This window comes from Perognathus longimembris, chromosome 26, assembly GCF_023159225.1.
Source record: "Perognathus longimembris pacificus isolate PPM17 chromosome 26, ASM2315922v1, whole genome shotgun sequence".
Lineage (NCBI taxonomy): Eukaryota > Metazoa > Chordata > Mammalia > Rodentia > Heteromyidae > Perognathus > Perognathus longimembris.
In genome coordinates, this window is record NC_063186.1 from 901,299 (window position 1) to 922,207 (window position 20,909).

At 56.0% G+C, this 20,909-nt stretch overlaps 1 protein-coding gene across 1 annotated transcript; it reads right to left on the minus strand.

Moving 5' to 3' along the window:
• Positions 1 to 714: 714 nt before the first annotated feature.
• On the minus strand, positions 715 to 20,068 carry Gyg1 (glycogenin 1). The gene is made up of 7 exons (XM_048334690.1): positions 19,913 to 20,068; positions 17,823 to 17,958; positions 15,400 to 15,574; positions 15,015 to 15,177; positions 7,207 to 7,333; positions 3,410 to 3,629; positions 715 to 1,547 (listed from the first exon to the last, which is right to left on the minus strand). Exons 1-7 carry the CDS (start codon positions 19,917 to 19,919, stop codon positions 1,374 to 1,376), a joined length of 1,002 nt encoding a protein of 333 aa, XP_048190647.1. The 5' UTR covers positions 19,920 to 20,068; the 3' UTR covers positions 715 to 1,373.
• Positions 20,069 to 20,909: the final 841 nt, after the last annotated feature.

The following is a 20,909-nucleotide window of genomic DNA, read 5'->3' on the forward strand; positions in this document are numbered from 1 at the left end:
TGGAGGCACTTAAAATCTTTGGTAAATGTTTCAAGTACTTGAAGATCATTGTAACTTGTTCTCTACCAGTCCAGTGTGGCTGTTACAGCCTTGAGAGCCATTTTCCATTTCCTATTGTACACTTTTAGGCAGACACTCAGGATCTTGAGCTCATGGTAGTTTGCCTCCACGGTGGCTTCTTAGCCATCCTCGGGCCACTGCACAGGAGTGAGCTGGATGGAGACTGTGGAGGTGACAAGACTAGGCCACAAAGGCCACCGCAGCCGACTCTTCCACTCAGAAGTATTGTCCTCTCCTTTTCAGCAGTTACTCCTGATCCCAGTTTTGAAGGTCATTTTGGGCCCATCCTTTCCCTAGCTTGCTATCCCTTGCAGCCTAAAACCGTCTGTAAACTTGCTAAATGTTTACTTGAGATAAAAATTAGAAGGCACTGGGTGCCTTGCTGATTCTGATGTTCTGAAAGATTAGAGTGTTCAGAGACTGACAGCCTGATAATTGTAGGGTTGCAATATTCCAACTGAATACCTCCTGGGGGGATGACAGACTAGTTTCATCTTACTTTGCTCTCTTAGTTCACCGTATAGAGAACATTAGATTTAAATCTCCTAGGTAGCACAATCCCTGTGTCAAGCTTTACACCCTGACAGACTACAAATAATTTAAAATGATATTTTCAAGCGTAAAGTGGGGAATACTTAAATTAAACCACCAAGATACCATGATAAGTCTTTATTTTTCATACAGGATGCTACTGCAGGGAACCATCAAAACATACCTCTATCTTCCAATACCCAGAACTGAACAAAAGCTTTTCCACATGCTGCCTCGCGGTGCATAGAATACTGGTGCACTAAGAAGCAATAGGTTAACGCCATTTGTGGGTAGATTTGTCTGTGACTCACTTGGCAGTGCTACTAAAGGCAATTCCAAAATGCAGGTCCCCAGAAGGGAAGGTATAAGGAGCAAGTGCGAGATGGGCCTCGTAAAGGGAGGACTTAGAGCCTGGATCTGAAACACTATAGCGTTCATCTAGCCATCTTCATGGTGTGATACCAGGTCTCCTTCACCCTGGACTACAGTCAGCATAATGGAGTTTCTGAACCATGAGCTAAATGAGAGAGCCAATGTGTACAGCAAGTCTGAGAGCTGCAAACACTCGCCGGGAAGCGTGAGATGATGGATGGTGCACTGCCCTACAACAGAAATAACTCACAACTTCTGCCCGGTTCTCACCTGCATCATGCAAAACCCTTCATCTAGTAAGTGCAAGCCTCTACAACTGTAACAGACTTCTCGCAACCCAGCTCTAGAAACTACGTGCCGTGTCAGAAACAAGTGCCTGAGATGGCTGTCCACAGAAAATGGCAGTGCTTCTACTGGAGGTAAGTGTCAAGTTTCCGCTTGATGTTATCGAAGGAATCCACTCCCATGTAGTCAGCCTGGCCTTGCTCCCACCGTTCCTTCCGCTCTTCTGAGGATGCGAAGGTCTGGGGCACCGCTGGAACCTCCCCGAGGGACAGGTGTGAGATGGCTCCTGAGACCTGCTCCTAGAAGAAGACACCATCAGAGAGCCTGAGAGCTGGGCATGAGACCGTGTGAAAGAAAGCAGTCAACTGAAGAAGGTGAGAAGAGTCAGGACGGATTATCATGCAGAGTGGCAAAATGAAAATAATGACACGGAACAAATGGGGAAAGACACAAAAATACAAGGGTCGTATGGTTGCTTCTCCTAACAAAACGAAGACTTCTTGAGTGGAAACATAGGGAGAACAGTAACTGGGGTAATGTTTAAGTTCTGCATACCTTTCTACAGAGGCCACAAGAGAAAGCCAGTGAATAGGCCAAGTCTGAGAGCTGCAAACAGTTCATTAGAGAGCGTAAGATGGGCGGGCAAGGGAACCAACACAAGTCTGGTGCTAAACTCTCAATCTGGGTGGGCTTGGAAAGGTTGAGAACTTAAAGTGATACCTCAGGTGCTAAGAACCTGCCCAGAGAGCTGCAACACCTGCTTAAGTTGCTGCACTGAAAGAAGGAAAGCAGAACGATTTCAGGCTGCGCCAGCTTTGTCCCTTCCGTGCTTCCATTCCCGCTTCTAGTTTTAGGTCTTTGTGGGGCGGGGGGGGGGGGGGGGTGGGAGGGGAGGCAAACGGTGAGTGGATAAAAGCTGACGTTGGTTTTTAACAGAGAAAATGGTGGGGCACATTTGGAATACCTGTCTGTTGGTATGTGTGTATTTTAACCGACACTGCATCTCGAGGAGGGCAGCATAAGGAAGTGCCTGCCGCCCCTGGTTTAGCCTTTGCCCCACTTGCCCCACAGGAACGGTCCTCCACTGTGAATGACGGCTAGCTCCCAGGCCAGATCCTGGGGTTCTGCAGCCGCCACAGCATTTCAGCTGTCATCTCCCTGGCCTACCACAGGCAGCGCTGTAGTCCACGTAGACCTTATGCAAGCCCCACCTCGAATTTCCATAAGGATTGCAGCCTTTCTGACCTGGGTTTGAGCCCAGTCTCGACCAGTCATGTGATCTCTTTCGGGGAGGGCGGGGAAGAGCCCATACCGGACGGAGTGGTTGCAGGGTTAGGTGAGCGTAGCTAAGTGATTGGTGCCTTGCTCCAGGTGCTGGGCAAGTGCGTGTGCAACAGTTAAGTAAGAACGACGGGCTAGTTCTTCCTCCCGCTCTCATGTCTCCATTTTGTACAAGTGGTAGCAAGTTACGTGACGATATCTGCTGTAGAGAAGGGAAGGATCTCTGGTCATTGTGGCCAGGGAGGTAACTGAGTGCAGTTCACCCATGCCATTCTGTTCTCTTAGTGTCAGATCACACTCCTGATTCATCTAGAAGAACCCACCTCAGCAAGGCCCCCCTGAAAACACGCTCACGACCATCACTACGTAGACATGACTGCAAGCCCTCCCTGAGAGACTCCGAGGCCCCACAGTGTCACACGAGCCCAACACTAGGACCTCGACACGGCCCTAGGGTATCCATTATATGTTCACATCGTTGTGGTTTTCACCGCACACATGCTTTTCTAAGCAGTTCCTAAAATGTTAGATGGGAACCTTGCCCCTCCCACTCATCCTAGGGAATAAACCCCGGGATTTTGTACATACCAGGCAAGCTGCAGGCCCAGCCTGGACACTCACTTGAGGAATCATCTCAGAATCTTTTTTGTGGACAGAGAGCTAGGAAATGTACAGTTGCAGCCTGTGGGTGTGTAGAAAACCCCGGAAGCCCCTCTTCATGCGCTCAGATCTGGAGAAGTTCTCTACATAGCGTACTTCTGTGCTGGCATTATTTCTTCAATCTTGATGAAACATTATTCCTGAGCCCCATTGCTCTCTCACACTTTAAAAAGTGCAGCACTAGCCTTTTAGGAATGTGCGAGGAAAAAGTAGGACCTACCACACTTAGGTAGGAGCCCGGGTCGTGGATAAGGCCCAGGCTCTGCAGCAGAGGAGCGACAGAGGTGCTGAAGAGCTCCCACCACAGGCTGAGCAACTCCGGGTGCGTCACGGGGGTGTCCTGGGACACGCTGTGGACACTTTTGGTGTGGGGGTCGTAAGTGTAATTCCATGGCTTCACTCGTCCCAGGAAGTGCACCACCTTGGCACTGGCGCCAAACCTGTGGGGACACGTGGAGGCAATGGTCAGTGGCGCGGACGCTGCTAGAGGCGGCACTTCCATCTCCCTCATTGTAATGATTCCACCTGCAAAAGCAGTGGCCGAGGGCAGGAAAGGGGCAGCCCTTGTAATGTGGAAAAAGCTCCAGCTGGCCCAGAACTCCTGTATGACACAGGCCCTAACATCTGCCTACACGCACACATATATACATGTGTATATATATGCCACAGTCATAATACAGGAGCAATGCAAATGAACATCAAAACTGGAATACAGGGCTGGGAATATGGCCTAGTGGCAAAAGTGCTTGCCTCCCATACATGAAGTTTCAATTCCCCAGCACCACATATATAGAAAACGGCCAGAGGTGGCGCTGTGGCTCAAGTGGCAGAGTGCTGGCCTTGAGCAAAAAGCCAGGGACAGTGCTCAGGCCCTGGGTCCAAGGCCCAGGACTGGCAAAAAACAAAACAAAACAAAACAACAACAAAACTGGAATATTGTGTGAGCTTCATTTCCTCCTCTCCGGCTCTCCTGACATCCCACAAATGGGAGCTGTGGGGATTAGGGTTAGGTGAGTCAAGACGAGGCTGCTAGAATGTGCCAGGCACTGGTTAGTGTTACATGCTCTTCCTCAGTTTACCCCTACAACCTCTGAGGAGAGGGAGACAGGAAGCTGAGCAGTACAGAGGGCCACCTGCCCAGCCAGAGCCCAGGCTGTATGACACTCCTGGAATCCCAAGGCTTCGTGTGAGTTGACATTTGTTAAGCCACGTGGCTGTGCCCACCCACAGGGAGTGAATCTGAGAGGAGAGAAGCCAAGGACCCGGAACAGTAGGTGAGCAGCAGGAAAGAGGGCTCGAGGCAAGACACCTGGCACCAAGCGCCTGCCCCCACCTTGCACGCCCAGGGTCCAGAGTTCACACCCCAGCACTGCCCTCCTCTAAAAACTGCTTCCTACACCCTAATCAACTCGCCAGTCATTCCTGAAAACCCCCAGCAACCACATTTGATCGAAATAGGCACGAGCAAGGTCTTAAGGAAAAGGAGAAGTTACTCCACGCGTAATGGATTCTAGGGGCTGGCAGCAGGCCTTAGTGGCAGAGCACGGGGCCAGCGCGGGGAAAGAGGAGGGGGGAGAGGGAGAAGGGGGGGAGGAGAGGAGGGAGGAGGGGAAGAAGGAAGGAAAAGGGGAAAGGAAGGAGAGGGGAGATGGAAAAAATTTAAGGAAAACAGCAAAGAATAAATGGGGAAGGGGAGATAAAAAGCACATTCCAGCTCACAAAGGGGCCGTGTGTCCCCCGAAGGCGGCAGGCGGGTGGGCGCCGGGCTTGGTAGGGAGGTCAGCTGGCCCAGGCGGGCATCCACGGGGGGAAGGGCAAGTGTGGGCCTCAGGCGGGGGGGGGGGGGGGGGGGGATTTCCTGATTCACGCCCGCGGGCCGGCCAGGAACCACAACAAGATGCGGGGACCGCTCCCCATGGTCTCCGGAGACCGACGGCCATTCATGCTGCCCAGGACGGGGATTTGTCTCAGCTTGCGCACATCTCTTAAAATACATGTTCTAATTTTAACTTGCTGGAATCTCCACAGCGCCGTCCAGGTCACAAGACACGGCTCGAGCCCGGCCCGGCGCGGGGCTGCTTCGGTGAGCCCGACGGATAAATCCCCGTGACCGACCTTACCAACACGCGGGAGGGACGGGCTCGGGCCGGGAGGCTGGGGGTGGGCGGGGGCGTGGGGACGGCGGAGGGGGCACAGCACGCCGGATCGCGGCTCCTCCCCGCCGAGAGTCACGGGGGGGGGGGGGGGGGGGGGCGTGCACACCCGGGGCGCGCCCGGGCAGGGGAGGGGGGCGGCCCCAGCCCCGGGCACCGCCCTCTTCCTCGCTCTGCGCATGCTCTCAAGAGGGCCCTGGAAATGAGACCCACGCCACCGCAGGCCCCGGTGCACCCTGGGACCCGGCGGGCCGCGTGGCCGGGTGCACGGGCCGCTCCCGCCCCCCCTCCCCCCCCCCCCACGGTGCACCCTGGGACCCGGCGGGCCGCGTGGCCGGTGCACCCTGGGACCCGGCGGGCCGCGTGGCCGGTGCACCCTGGGACCCTGCGGGCCGCGTGGCCGGTGCACCCTGGGACCCTGCGGGCCGCGTGGCCGGTGCACTCCGGGACCCGGCGGGCCGCGTGGCCGGTGCACTCCGGGACCCGGCGGGCCGCGTGGCCGGTGCACTCCGGGACCCGGCGGGCCGCGTGGCCGGTGCACTCCGGGACCCGGCGGGCCGCGTGGCCGGTGCACTCCGGGACCCGGCGGGCCGCGTGGCCGGTGCACTCTGGGACCCGGCGGGCCACGTGGCCGGGCGCACAGGCCTCTCCCGCCCCCCCTCCCCCCCCCCCCCCCCCCCCCCCGTGCACTCTGGGACCCGGCGGGCCGCGTGGCCGGTGCACTCTGGGACCCCGGCGGGCCGCGTGGCCGGTGCACTCTGGGACCTGGTGGGCCGCGTGGCCGGGCGCACGGGCCTCTCCCGCCCCCCCCCCCCCCCCCCCCCCCCCCCCCCCCCCCCCGTGCACCCTGGGACCCGGCGGGCCGCGTGGCCGGGCGCACAGGCCTCTCCCGCCCCCCTCCCCCCCCCCCCCCCCCCCCGTGCACCCTGGGACCCGGCAGGCCGCGTGGCCGGTGCAGCCCTGGGACCCTGCGGGCCGCGTGGCCGGTGCACCCTGGGACCCCGGCGGGCCGCGTGGCCGGGCGCACGGGCCGTTCCCGCCACCCCCCCCCCCCCCCCCCCCCCCCCGTGCACTCTGGGACCCGGCGGGCCGCGTGGCCGGCCTCCCCGCTCCGGCACACCGGGAAGGCCCGGAGGCAGGCCGAGGGCAGCAGATCGCGAGGAGAGCACCCAAGAGCCTCTCGCCCCTGTCTGGGGGGCGCTGGCAGACCCCCCCCCCCCGGGGGCCGGAGCGGAAGTCGTTCCGCCACACACAGGAGGCCGCCTGCTCATCGCGGCGGGCGGAGGGAGCGCTGGGTAAGGAGGCCGGGGCGCGAGGGGCCCTGCTGCGCACCGGGGACGCCCGGGCACCCGGAGCCGAGTCGGGAGCCAGCCCGGCGGCCGGCCGCCCGGCTCACCCTGACAGCCAGCGAGGCCTGAATCATCGCCCAGATCCGCACGCATGAGTCAGAGGCCGAAGAGCCGGCCTGGGCCCGGGGGACGTAAACACATCAGCCCACCCCAGGCCGATGACGCCGCCGCCGCGCGGCACCTGTGCCCCGGGGATCCGTGCCCGCTCCCCGCGGGCTCCGGGCCCTGAGGCAGCTCCTGACTCCCTCCTCCGTCCGCAGGAGGAGACCGAGCCTCGGAGCCCACAGCCCGTGAGGGGGAGGCCGTGTGTGCACACAACGTACAAGAGGGCCGGCGCCCCAGAAATGGATGAGCCCTGCCCGCCACGGCGGCGAGGGACCCGGGATCACCCCGCCCCAGCCAGCCAGTAAGATCCCAGCCCCTCCAAACTGCCCCCTGCCTCTCATCAGAGTCGATGAGCAGCACCCCAGGGGTCATCCACCTCGCCCCGGCCTTCCTCTGCTGCACACACTCACGCTTTAAACGCCGGGAGGTAGGAGTAGATGGCGATACTGCTCATGTTATAAATGAAAGGCAGGTGTTTTCTGATATCCGTCGTGGCCCAGCTGCTAAAAAAGGTGTTGAGTAAGCCCTGGTCCCCTCCTGAAAGAGACAGAAAAGAGGGAGGTTAGCGGACCCCCAAGTCAGCTCACTACATAGGAATATGGAACTGGAGCTTTAAAGTATACACCAATTCAGTTTCAAAGTAAGTCCCATGTCTCGCTTTGGGGAGTGGCCATTCCCTGGCTCCCTCGGTCATTAATTGGAGGAATGTTTACTGAGCAGCTGCTAGAGTCCCATCACACAAAGGCAGGCCAGGCAAGGGGGGGGGGGGGTAGAAGGGGCTGCAGGCAGAGCAAAGCAGCCCAAGGGGCAAGCCCCACCTAGGCTATGGAGAGACACCAAGACATCGGGGTGAGGGCACCCCAGAGTGGGGGCCGAGAGAGTGAACAGGGGTGACCACAGCAGGGGACAAGCACCACAGAAATCCCCCTCGACACCTCCTTGTATTAGTTTCTTAATTTAAAACTACCGGCACAAAGGGGTGAGAACCAGAGCCATCCTGAGATGGCTTCTAAGCATGGTGCGCTTCTTACTTGGATTACAAACGATGGTGCAACCAAACCCACCGGGAGCTGAGGGCCTCGTAAGATCCAACGTAAGAAGCCAGACATCACCAGCCCTGCTGTGGGTGTCACCCCGGAGGCTCCCGTCCAGTCCCAGCTATCATTTCCCTAATGCACAGTTACAACAATTCAAGGTCACTCAAATGGTTAAAGTCGACCAGAAAGATCAATGTGTGGTGTGAGCCACAGCCCCTCTTTTAACTACAATGCAAAAGAGTGTGTCACAAGTCATAAAAAAGGCACCCTGGAGACTGATGAATTTCCACTTACAAAGTCCCTGGACTTGTGTCCAGTCAGTTCAGACTTTGAGGCAGCTTTCCTTCATCTGACATTTAATTCCAGTCATGTCAGAAGCAAAACCACGGTCATCAGCCAGCAGCAGGGAGCCAGCGGCAGAGACAAAGGGAGAAAGGAGAGGGAGCAGGCTGGCACCCTGCACCTGTTTCGCAAACAAAAGCAAGTGGCAGACTCTGCCATCCTTCTGCCAGGCAAGCAGTAAGCTCACGGCCACATGGTATTTTCTAGCTCTTCTGAGCAGGGTCAGGAGCCTGGGAACAGGATAGAGCACCATCCGGAAGTGTGTCTAGTACTTTCACAAGACAGGAATGCTCCATCTCATAATGTGGGCTGGTGGGCCTCACCGCGTAGCTTGTGAGCTCGCCCAGACTTTGTTGGCCAATGGCTAGTCTATGTAGGTGGGTAGCTGGGTGGGTACATCTACTCCAGCTCAAACTTGAATGCCACTCTCTCTACAACCAGGATGTCCCTGCCCTGTGCTGCTAGGGGCAGCCCAGGCCCCAGTAGGATGGGCACAAGCTGGGAGGGTTCATGGTGGCGGAAACGCAAGATGGTGTTTCTGCAGGATCAGAGTCCATTTGATTTGTCTGCCTATGAAAACGTGAGACATTCTGGTCTAGAGACTTTTGGACAAGGACTCTTTCTAAATGTATTATAGCAGAGGATGCCACACACAAAACTATTATTTCATGCCTAGAATCCCAAGCTACTTGGGAGCTGAGATCAAAGCCAGCCAGGATACATACATGAACCCCCCCCCTTCTCAAACAACAGCTTGTATGGTGATGCAGGCCTGACACCCCGGCTGTATGGGCAAACATCAGGATTGTTTCAGGTCAGCCCAGGCAAACATTTTGGGACACTCTATCTTAACAAAGGCTGGGCATGGTAGCACCTAGCTGTCTGCATAGCTACTGTTTGAAGCACTTAAAGTGCGTAGCTTGTAGTCCAGGCAGGCAGGAAGACCTTGACCCAAAGATAACCAGTTGGGAAAGACACTAGTTCCACAAAAAAAGTCATTTCTATAGAAAACATCTACAGTTTGCCATAACCATAACACACTTTCAACTCTCATCCACTAAGAAGGGCAGAGGGGAAGATCAAGGCATCTCTTCCTCTGCTTGCTTTCTAACTGTTATCAGACAGGTGCTGGAATGAAATGAGACTCATTCTGAAACCCACTTCCCACAATGCACCCTGGCAGACATCCCTCTGAAGCCCACTTCCCACAATGCACCCTGGCAGACATCCCTCTGCAGCCCACTTCCCACAATGCACCCTGGCAGACATCCCTCTGAAGCCTACTTCCCACAATGCACCCTGGCAGACATCCCTCTGCAGCCCACTTCCCACAATGCACCCTGGCAGACATCCCTCTGCAGCCCACTTCCCACAATGCACCCTGGCAGACATCCCTCTGCAGCCCACTTCCCACAATGCAGCCTGGCAGACATCCCTCTGAAGCCCACTTCCCACAATGCACCCTGGCGGATAATCACATAGCCCATAGGGAACATGCTAAGGATGAGCAGGTGACAGCTTAGGGAGGCCCAGCTCCCGGGATGGGGATCACGCTGGGGTTTACTCAGGATCAGTGGATTAACCCCGAGCTTAGCGAGATCCAGGCCCTCCCCCTCCCCCTCCCTGCTTCTCACTGGCGGGCGCCCGCCGAACAGTGATCTACGCGTATGAGAACAAGTGACTTATTTCACCGCTTTATGACACACCTTTTCTTTCCCACATTAAAAAAGAGATTCTTGACAGGTAAACTATTGCATACATGACAAGAAACACTTCCTTTAAACTAGAATGTTACTTTCCCTGTGTCTGGAAGATCTTCCTCAGCACTCTGAAACTGTACTGAGAGGATGTTAACTGCACAGTCAGCTAGCAAATGTTTTTCAGGACTCAAAGAGCATAAGTTTCCTGAGGCAAGGATTGAAAAAAAAAATCTATATTATTTACATCTATTCTGGGCCCTTAAGCTTAGTGTCTTTGCTCAGCCTGGAAGCTAAAATGACTTGAAACAGTAAGTGGGCCTACTCTCAAAAAGCAGGCCAGAGAAATCTCTCAAGAAAACTTCTAGATCCCATAAAACGCTGCAAAGCCACTGACGGTGCTGATTTAGAATGGCAAGGTGCTTTTAGGCATCGTGGGTGACAGGGATTAGAGATAAATCTGTTCTCTCCTCTGTGAGATGAGCTGCTCCGTCTTCTAGGAGAACTGAATTTTAAGTAATAAATTCATAATACAGCCAAATTGACAGAGATCTTCCTCCACTGAGATTTACTGTAAAGAGTACTGCGAGGTAGGAGAGCACACACACGCACACACACACACACTCCTCAGCCATATGTTTAAAGGGACTCCAGTCCCCATGTGGCTTTGCCACTAGCTGCAGAACACCAGGAAAACCGCCATTCCAACGCTGGCAACGACGGGTTCTCAGTGCTAGTCAAACAGGCCCTCCGTAGACCCTGCTCACAGAATGAACGTCAGTCCCCATGTGGCTTTGCCACTAGCTGCAGAACACCAGGAAAACCGCCATCCCAACGCTGGCAACGACGGGTTCTCAGTGCTAGTCAAACAGGCCCTCCGTAAATCCTGCTCACAGAATGAACGGCCCCCTCCCAGGGCTGTTGAGGAATGAATGAAAACATCACAGGCTGCACGGGAGCCTGAACACACATCCCACCAGGCTCTCTCCCTCCTGTCTCTTTCTCCCACAGGCGTGATCTCTGCAAGCTGCGGCGCTGGAGAACACGGACAGCTATGTTCAAAAAGACTCCTGGGTACAATGAGATAACGACTCTCTCTGTGGGCCCATTTACTTTGCCACCGCATGGGACCCACGGCTTCTGTGTTCCCCTCTGCCTTGTGGCAGCCACCAGTTCAGTGACGGAAATCAAGGCAGCTGACACCACACTCCGAGAGCAGCAAGAACCTCCTGCATGGAAGCTGAGCGCGATGGAGGGTGAAGGCGCGGTGAACCGGTCACCTCGGGATTTGAAGCACCCCTGGATATTTGTGAGCACGGGTGTCTGGGATAGGACCAGGGCTATCCCCAAAGGCTGCAGTTCTCCATCCCTTTGAGGAGAAGGCATAGCATGGAGTCTCATTAACTACAAAGATTCCAAAGGTGGCTTTGGGTTCAATCTCATACTTTCATCAAGTTGAGCACCAAATCTTTTTCTGTAAAACATCATTTAAAACATGAGCACAGTCGTGCATGGTGGCTTCTACCTGTTATCCTAGCCATGTAATAGACAGAGATCAGAGGGATTGTGGTTTGAAGCCAGTCCAGGCACAAAGTTAGTGAGATCCTATCTCAACCAGCAAGCAGGACAATCTGTGGTGACATGCGTCTGCGGGCCCTGCTAGATAGAAGGGCATAGACAGTCCAGCCTCAGGCAAAAACATGAGACCCTATCGAAAAAATAACGAATGCATACAGGGCTGAGGGAATGGCTCGAGAGGTAGCGCGTTTGCCTAACAGGTGTAAGGCCCTGACTTTGGACTCTCATTCAGCCAAAACAACAACAAAACTTTATCACACTCTATTGAAAGGTAGTTGTGACTCCTCAGAATTTGGAGCATGAAGACTACACATTCTGCTTAAAAATAAAAGTTATTCTCCACTTTTTCCCAAACATGCAACTATAGACTAAAATTCCAGTATACCAATAAAAACCTTATGGTATTTAGGTTACAGTAAATAAAACAAGTGCCAGGATTTAAAACAGGTCAGATAAGATGGGCTTTGCACACACGGGAGAGATGGAATGGTAATTATAGTGTGTTTAATCACTAAGCTCTCGTCTTCTCTATTTCAGATACTTTAGATTCACACGGGGAGGAAAAATTAAGCTCACTGTGCACCCAGATAGTTTCTTCTAAATCAAATGAAGAGGCACGTGCACCAGCTTCATTTCTCTGGAGAACACAGAGGAGGCAAACCTGTGACTAGGACCCACAATATCAGGATCGAGTTTCCTACCACAGAGAGCAAGTCTTGAACCTTCTCTGCTTCCTGCAAGGTGCTGGTGGCTCAGTCCTGCAACATGCTTGTCTAGTACAGATTTCACAACAGTTCCACATGGTTCAACTTTAGGGAAATGTAACTTCAGCGATGAAGAAATGTTTGCGATAACGGAAAGATACAGAACCGTGCAGAGACTGGATGCAGACCCTTCTGGAGGGAAAACGAGATGCCAGCCATGAATGAGCAGTGTTGTCACTGCTCTGAGTTCTCACTTAGGAAGGGAAAGCAAGGAATGCAGCACGCATGGCCATATTGGGTACTGTCGGGGCCCAGAGGCCGCGGTGGGGGAGGAGGTTGGAGGGGCTGATGACTAGAAGAATGACAGCCACATTCCTTTGTAGAAGAAGGGCTGTGAAAATGGCCACAAAGCCCAGCCAGAAGCCACCAGAGGGGGTTCAGAGGGGGGTGGTCAGAGTTCACCACTCCTAGCCCCACCGTGTCACTCGTCAGAGTTCACGGGGCTCTACCGCTTCCATTTAAGCACGAGCAAGGGACGAAGCAGGAGTTTCAGCACTAGTTGGCGACACAGGCTCGTGAGGCCTGGGGAGAGCTTTCTTTGCTAAGTGGGACTCCAGTGCACCCTTCACAGTTTTCATGAGGAGCCGCTGGTTTACTCTCCTCTGAATCTGGAGAGTTGACAACTCCCTGTGGGTTCTCCTCTGCTCGGCTGACGGCCTGACTCTCTCCATGAAGCTCTTCCGCTAACTGAGCAAGCCCGGTCCTTTGCAGGGGGTAGAGCCAAGGGAAGGGTGGCGTGAGGGCGGAGGAAGGTGAGCTCGGAGGCCCTGCAGCTGAGTGGGGCATGCCAGTAGGCACAGACCCTCCTGGCACTTCCCCTTTCTGGTGGGAAGTAGGAAGCATTTCCTCACCCAGCCCTGCATCAGCCGACACACCAGCTTGGCAGAATGACACCAGAGCGGGGCAGACAGCCAGGCTGCGCTCCCAGCTCTGAGCGTGAGACTGCAGCCCCCCCAGCCTGCGTGGCTGCCGTCGCTCCTGGGCTGGGCGCTGGACCCTCCCTGCCTGATGACAGTCATGCTCTGGGCGGGTGGCAGGCCTCAGGTCTATTTTATTTTGTTTTTTGTTTTTTGTTTTTGTTGCCAGTCCTGGGGCATGGACTCAGGGCCTGAGCACTGTCCCTGGCTTCTTTTTGCTCAAGGCTAGCACTCTGCCACTTGAGCCACAGCGCCACTTCTGGCTTTTTCTGTCTATGTGGTGCTGGGGAATCGAACCCAGGGCCTCATGTATACAAGGCGAGCACTTTGCCACTAGGCCACATTCCCAGCCCCTCAGGTCTATTTTAGAAGGCGAGCACTGGAGCTGGGCGCAGTCACCATGGGTGCCTGGCCGGGCACACTGGCTTCCTTCACTCGGGAGGCAGAGGAAAGCTGCTCCCACTGGACAAGCGCTGGACTCGGGCTGAACACTCTCCTCCCTTTCTGTCGAGGTAACTGTCAAGCAGCAGGGATGGTGGCTCAGCTGAACTTGAATGCGCACGTACCTTTCATTCCTTTCTATGGAATCTCAAAACACGAAAACGGAAAAGGTTGGCCAACATTAATGTTCAATGTATTCCTTTCTTACCTAATCTGCTTAAAACAAGATTGCGTCTCTCGTCAGATGTCGCATGCATTCTGGCGTGGACATGTCTGCTGTGTTTACAGCATCAGTTAGTTATAGAAGGGGTTTCGGTCTGACATGTCCATAATGCGCATTCAGTGGATGTCCTCTACCCCGATGCTTTCTGCTCCCCCTACCCAACCAGAGAGCGAGCCTCAGCATCCTGACAGACGGAGCGGGAGGGCTCTCTGCGGAGAGGAGCTGACCTTTCTGCTGGGCAGGTGTTAACAGCACTGGCCTCCCTCAGTTGAGATAATAAAAAATGTCTCCAAGGCAGGTCTGGTGGACACACCTGTAGTCTCAGCACTTGGGGACTGAGGAAGAAGGATGGGGGTGGGGTGAGAGGCCAGCCTGAGCTGCAGAGCCAGACCCTGTCACAGACAAACAGGCCAACAAGCAAGCCAACAGTCACTGAGGTTGCCAACTGTCCTTTTGGGTGAGTAGAATTACTGCTGGCTGAAAGCTACTGGCTCAGACTGTAAACTAGCCAAACAACAAAACAAGACTGAAACAAAGTTCCTTATTCTTTGCCAGGAAGTTTCAGAAAGTAGTGAATCCCAGCAAATCCCAGGCCCTTGGCCAACAGACCACACCAAATTCGATTTCCACAAACAGCAAGCTTTTTAATCACAGACCTGTGTACCCACCATAGACAGAGGTACGATTACATAGCTTTGTGTGTACCTGTGCATATGTGTGTGTTGGTATTTGAACTCAGGACCTAGGTGCTGTCTCTGAGCTTTTCCACTCAAGGCTGGTACTCTGCCACCTGAGCTTTACCTCCACTTCTGACTTTTTGCTGGTTAATTTGGAGATAACAGTCTCATGGATTTTCCTGCACAGATTGGCTTTGACCTGCAATGCCAATCCTCAGATCTCAGCCTCCTGAGTAGCCAGGATTACAGGCGAGTACCACCAGTGCCCAGACCTTTTCTTTTGAATAATCATTGTATACCTCTAATTTAAATATAGAAAAACCACTTAAGTCAAGCCTACAAGACTGAGTCAGCACTGATCTTATGCTCTATAGGAAGGATGCATACACATATACATAGCCACACACGTGTGCACGCACACACACAAGCACACACTTTAAAATGCTAGCTCCATCTCTTGTATGTCCCAGGCAGTGACACTTCTGAGAAGAGCTCTCACAAGTGATGACAGTGGACGGGACAGGCAGACCGCCAGTACGTACCATCGAAACTGCCCTGCTCGGCAGCTAGATGCAGCAGCTGGCTGTATGTCTCAGCCGAGGGCTGATAGACGAAGACCCCGGAGTTGAAGCAGTCGGGCCACCCTGGGTCCGGTGCTGCTGACAATTCTTCTCTCTCGAAGAGATCGTCGATATTTGCTAAGACCTGATGCGAAGGGGAGAAAGGCATTGATGGGACGGCTCTGTGGCAGACCCTCCTTCAGTTCTCCCTTGGTACCCAGCACGGTCGTAGGTGGGGGTGACTGCCCCTCGCCACCTCACCCCGCAGTCAGGACGCTGGCGAGCCTTGCCGAGGTCCTCAGCGGCCCTGGGTGTGTGACTGGGCGCGGACGCCTGCGCCTCTGCTGGCTGGCCGGGCCACACTCACCAGCGTATCTGCATCCATGAACACACATTTGGAATACTGGGTGAGGGACCAGCAGTGCAGCTTCGTCAGTGTGACCCCCAACTCGGGCCGCTTCATCAGGGTCAGATGCGCAGAGTCACCGCTGTCCAGGACGTCTACCGTGATGACTTCGTCAAAGACCGTCTCTAGGGCTTTCCTGCCAAAATAAAACCCGTGTGGCCTTACTGTCTCCACCCATCCACCCACCCGTCCTCAGAGTGAGCCGGTGCCTGGCTGTACCGCACCCCCTCCAACCTGCCTTATGTCCTTCACAACTGATGGTGTTCATGGGCATGTGCGGCGAATGTCACTGACGTCACAGAGGTCAAGACCCTGGCGGCGGGGCAGCCAACCAAGTCCAGCCTGGGCAAAACAGTGAGCCAGCTCCATCTCAACTCTAAGCTGGACCTAGTGATGTGAGTCTATGGTCACCGCCATGTGGCAGATGGAAATGGGAGGCTCACAGACCACACTCGCCCAGGCAAGCATCACGACCTAACTGGGAAACAAACCAAAAGGGGCTGCGGGGAGTGTGGCAAGCACGGTAAGAACTGTTTGCAGTAAGGATCAGGGGCCTGTCTTAAAACACTATTTTCCTACTTTTTTTTTATTGCACCACTGAATACTAGGCAAGTTATGGGAATAGCTTCTAAATCTGTGACTGACATTTGGTAAGAGAGTGGATCTTTCTATTTTTACTTTTGTGCTGGTATGGGACTTGAACTCAGGGTGCTGTCCCTTGGCATTTCTGCTAGTGTTCTACCACTTGGGCCACAGCTCCACTTCCAGCTTCCTGGTGGTTAAGTGGAGATGAGAGTCTCACAGACGCCCCTCCTGGCTTAGAACTCCAGTCCTCAGATCTCAGCCCCCCGGTGAGCGAGGGCTGCAGGCGTGAGCCACTGGCACCCTGTGGAGCACAATGATTGTGCAATGATGCCTTTGACAATTATGTTATTAGAATCAATTCTGGCTGACTATTGGATATTTTAACAAATGATGCCAGGCAATCATTTGCCTGTAACACGTGCAACAGGTCCTAGAACTAATGATTCTTGCTAAAGGAACTGAGAATGGACTGAACCTTCGCATCCCCGACCTAACAGAGGGGCGTGGCTATTTGGTCTCCACCGGCATCATGATGCGCGCGCTCTACGCGGGCATGATGAGAAACTCGCTTTGGTCTGTGAGCTCCCACACTTCTCCATGCCAAGAATTGACTGGGTTTTTCCTTGAGGAAGCTTCTGTGAGGGGTCAGTAGCAAGGACTCAGGCAAGGCACCGATCTCAGCACGAGGAACACTCAGCAAGGGCTGTGGTGGGGCTGATACAGGAAGGATCTGGCTTCCGAGTCACAGCCACACCAGCAGACCCAGGCCCACACTAACATTTCTTTTTAAATGTAAGGGGGCTCTGAATTTCTACGATGATCAGAAGATGGTAGAAGTAAAGAGAACACAAAGCTGTTAGTGTGATCAGATATTTGTCATTAGCCTCAGTAACTAGGTAGGTTCATTCATATGTCTCTGTGTGTGTGTGTGTGTGTGTGTGTGTGTGTGTGTGTGTGTGTGTGGTGGGGAGATGGGGCAATACTGGGGTTTGAACTCAAGACCTTGGCCTTGCTAGGCAGGTGCTGTTACTACTGAGCCATGCCTTCAGCCCTGATTTTGCTTGCCATTTTTAAGGTAGGGTCTTGCTTCCTGCCCTGGGCATGCCTAGTGTGATCCACTTATATCAGGCTCTCTGGTAGCTAGGAAAACAGGCATATTTCACCACATCCAGATTTTCCTTGAGAAGGCATCTCATGAACCTCTGCCTTTCCGGAGTAGCCCTGAACTGTGGCCACAGCAATCTAAACCTATCAGTAGTTAGGATTCTAGGAGTGAGCCAGAGGTTCTCTGGTCATACCATGAATTTTAATCCCAACAAAGCAACGTGAGTTACCTCAGACTGGAGGTGGGGCTCAAATAATACAGCAAGTGCCAGGCCCAGAGTTCAAATCCCAGTTAAAAACTATCTTAATGACTCAATTATATAATGACTCAAACACAAGTCCCCAGTACCCACCGGTGCTTCCCTTAGCAAAACCATCAACTCAGAGAGGCTTTTAGTAAAGACTCTAACATGTTAGAGGTGAGCAGTTACAATAGAAAGGGGGGTTCAGCAGGGGGTGTGTGGACCCAAGACCCACTAGCTGAGGTCAGCAGCTGAGGCCAGACACTGCCGCCTAGCAGGAGGGGACGTCCCCAGGCACAGGGGGCAGCTCTACGCGTTGGAACCAGCTGCTCTCATCATTCTCTACTCCGCGGTCAACTCTGAACAGGGCATATCTTCTCAGAGACAGAAGGGGTCAGGACCTGAGGGACAGACGGGCAGACAGACGGGCAGGCGGGGAGGGGAGGCGCTCACCTCATGGCATCTGAGACCTGTGGGGTGGTGAGCACCACGAGCTTCCGGGTGGTCCCCTGCTGCTTGAGGGAGGAGCCCAGGACCAGGGCACCTTTGGCATAGGCGTCGTTTGTGGTCAGTGTCACAAAGGCCTGATCTTAATACAGAGAAAAACCACACTCAGTACAACATGGCCCTGGGCAAAGGCAGGCTCAGGTCCTGGGAGATCAACTTGCTCGGTCAGAGGAGAACCGGGTAGTCATTTCAGGAATGGGTCAGTAAGCTGGTACCAGTGGCTCATGCATCCTCGCGGCTCAGGAGGCCTATTTCCCCAAGATCGAAACTGAAAGCTAGCCAGGGCCGGAAAACCTGCTAGATTCCATCTCCATCTCCACCATCACCAGCAAAAGAACAAGGCTGGAGGTATGGCTCAAATGGCAGAGCCACCAGCCAAGCCAGCAAGCCAGCTAGCCAGCTGAATGAACGGTTCAAGATCATGATTCAGCAGAGTTGCCTAACACCTTGCTAGAGGATGATCAGACTTTTATACGAACTAGGTCCAACTTAGACAGGATGAATTACCACACCAAACCACAGCTTAGCTCCACAGGATGGGGGAGGGGGGGTTGCGAATTTTAGGCAATTAACAGGAGATCACTAGGAAATTAAGAACTACATTCCCTTTCCCTCTACTTTGTAGGGGCAGGGATGTCTGCATAAGGCTTGTGAAATCATTTGGTAGACACACATGCTTCTTGTCAGCTGTCCCCAGGGTCTTCCTGCATCGATGACATTCTAAATACCCAAAGGGCCCTGGATGGGTGAAAGGCTCACACTCGGTGTGGTATTTCATTCATCAACAAATCCAGTTGTCTGTCAAGACTGCCAGGGAGCGGAGAGGCCCCAATTCTTCAAGTGTATTGCACGACTCTGGCCCTTTATCTGACTCTTTCTGCTATCTGGAACAAAGTTCCCACATCCCATCCCATCTGAAGAGCTCAAATGGGTTCAGAGACCACCCCCACAAGCTCTAGCAAACTGCCAGTACTTTCTAGCGGCAAGCAATATTCCCTGGCAGGTCCCTGCTACCTCATACAGACATACGACAGACAGACAGACAGACAGACACACCCCAATCTCCAGAAATGCCTTTCAAGAACCGAAGGCAAATATGGATTTTATGGATATTTCTTCCTATTCAGTAACCTCGGCTCTCCGGCCTTTCTAAGTTTTTCTCCTGGGACACCCAGGTGTCCCAGGCACTGCGGCAGGGGTCACGTGGGGGCACCGTTGCCCAATCAGGGACTCTGTGTCACTCTCTTTCGCACGTTCGGCCCGCCGGCAGGCTGCACGCAGTGGAGGCCCGTGGGGTGTTCCCCGGGAACCCGGTGTGTCCCCCCGCACCCCGCCAGACGGTGACCCACGGCCACGCCCACTCCACAAAGCCCATCCCCACTCAGCCTGGTTCCGTGACACCCGAGCGGCGTGAACCGGGGGTGGGGACTCGGGAGAGAGGGCTTGGGGAGCCAGGGGGTAGGGCTCCGGGGGTCATGAGGACAGGATTTTGGGGAGCAGACAGGTGCCGGTTGGCCGCGGCCCAGGGCGCCACCTGCGCTGGCGGCGGCAGTGCGCGGACCGCGGTCGCCGGGCACCGGGCACCGGCGCGGGCTCCGGGGACGACGCGGAAGGCCTGCCCGGTGCGCCGCCTGCGCGGAGCGCCCAGGCCGCCGGGCGGGGACGCCGCAGCCCCGGACCGAGGCCTAAAAATAGGCTGGGGGCGGCGGCCAGGGCGGCGGCGGGCGGGGCGCGGGGTCCCCGGGCCGCGGCCTTCCTCCCGGGCCGCGGGGGGACTCGGGGGCAGCCGGGGGTCGTGGGGTCGTCCGGGGGTCGCCCGGGGATCGCGTGGGGGCTCGGGGGCGCCCGGGGGTCGCGTGGGGTCTCCCGGGGGTCGCGTGGGGTCTCCCGGGGGTCGCGTGGGGACTCGGGGCGCCCGGGGCCTGCACCCCGCTGGGCCGGCACGGCGGTCCGCGGCGCGCAGGGCACCGGGCTCGCGCTCGGCCCGGGCCCGGGCCGGGGAGGCGGGGAGGCGGGGAGGCGGGGAGGGCGCGTACCTGCCATGGCGGGCGCGGAGCCGCGGCGGCCTCCGCGGGCTGGCGAGGCCTGTGCGTGCCTCCGTGCGCCCCTCCGCGCGCCCCTCCGCGCGCCCCGCCGTGCGCCCTCGGTCCCGGGGTCCCCGCGTCCGAGCCCCGGCCCTCTGTCCGCGGAGGTCCGGCGCAGCCCGCCCGGCGCCCGCCCCCGGCGCTCTTATAGCGGCCGTCACGTGACCGCGCGCCGGGCGCCGCCCCCTCCCGCCGGGCCCGCGCCGCGGCTTCGCGCCCGGCCCCGCGCCCGCTCCACAGGGCCACCTGCCGGGGAGCGCGGGCCGCGGGCCGACCTCGGCGCCGGTGAGTGGACCCAGGGCCCCTGGCTGGAACCCCAAGACCCCTGACTGGACCCCGGGACCCCTGGCTGAACCTGACTGGACCCCGGGACCCCTGACTGAACCTGACTCGAACCCCGGGACCCCTGACTGGACCTGACTCGAACCCCGGGACCCCTGACTGGACCCCGGGACCCCTGACTGAACCTGACTGGACCCCGGGACCCCTGACTGGACCTGACTCAAACCCCGGGACCCCTGACTGGACCCCGGGACCCCTGACTGGACCTGACTGGACCCCGGGACCCCTGACTGAACCTGACTCGAACCCCGGGACCCCTGACTGGACCCCAGGACCCCTGACTGGAACCCAGGACCCCTGACTGAACCTGACTGGACCCCCTGACTGGACCTGACTGGAACCCCAAGACCCCTGACTGGACCCCAGGACCCCTGACTGGACCCCAGGACCCCTGACTGAACCTGACTGTACCCCAGGACCCCTGACTGGACCTGACTGGACCCCGGGACCCCTGACTGAACCTGACTGGACCCCGGGACCCCTGACTGGAACCCAGGACCCCTGACTGAACCTGACTGGACCCCCTGACTGGACCCCAGGACCCCTGACTCGACCCCAGGACCCCTGGCTGGACCTGACTGTAACCCCTGACTGGACCCCAGGACCC

Excerpts from the sequence above, each read along its gene's own strand:
- Gyg1 (XM_048334690.1), bottom strand. Across the intron at positions 15,575-17,822 it reads CAGGTCTCAGATGCCATGAG|GAAAGCCCTAGAGACGGTCT; the intron begins GTGAGCGCCTCC and ends TTATTTTGGCAG. Across the intron at positions 1,548-3,409 it reads CGGGCTCCTACCTAAGTGTG|GAGCAGGTCTCAGGAGCCAT; the intron begins GTAGGTCCTACT and ends GTCTTCTTCTAG.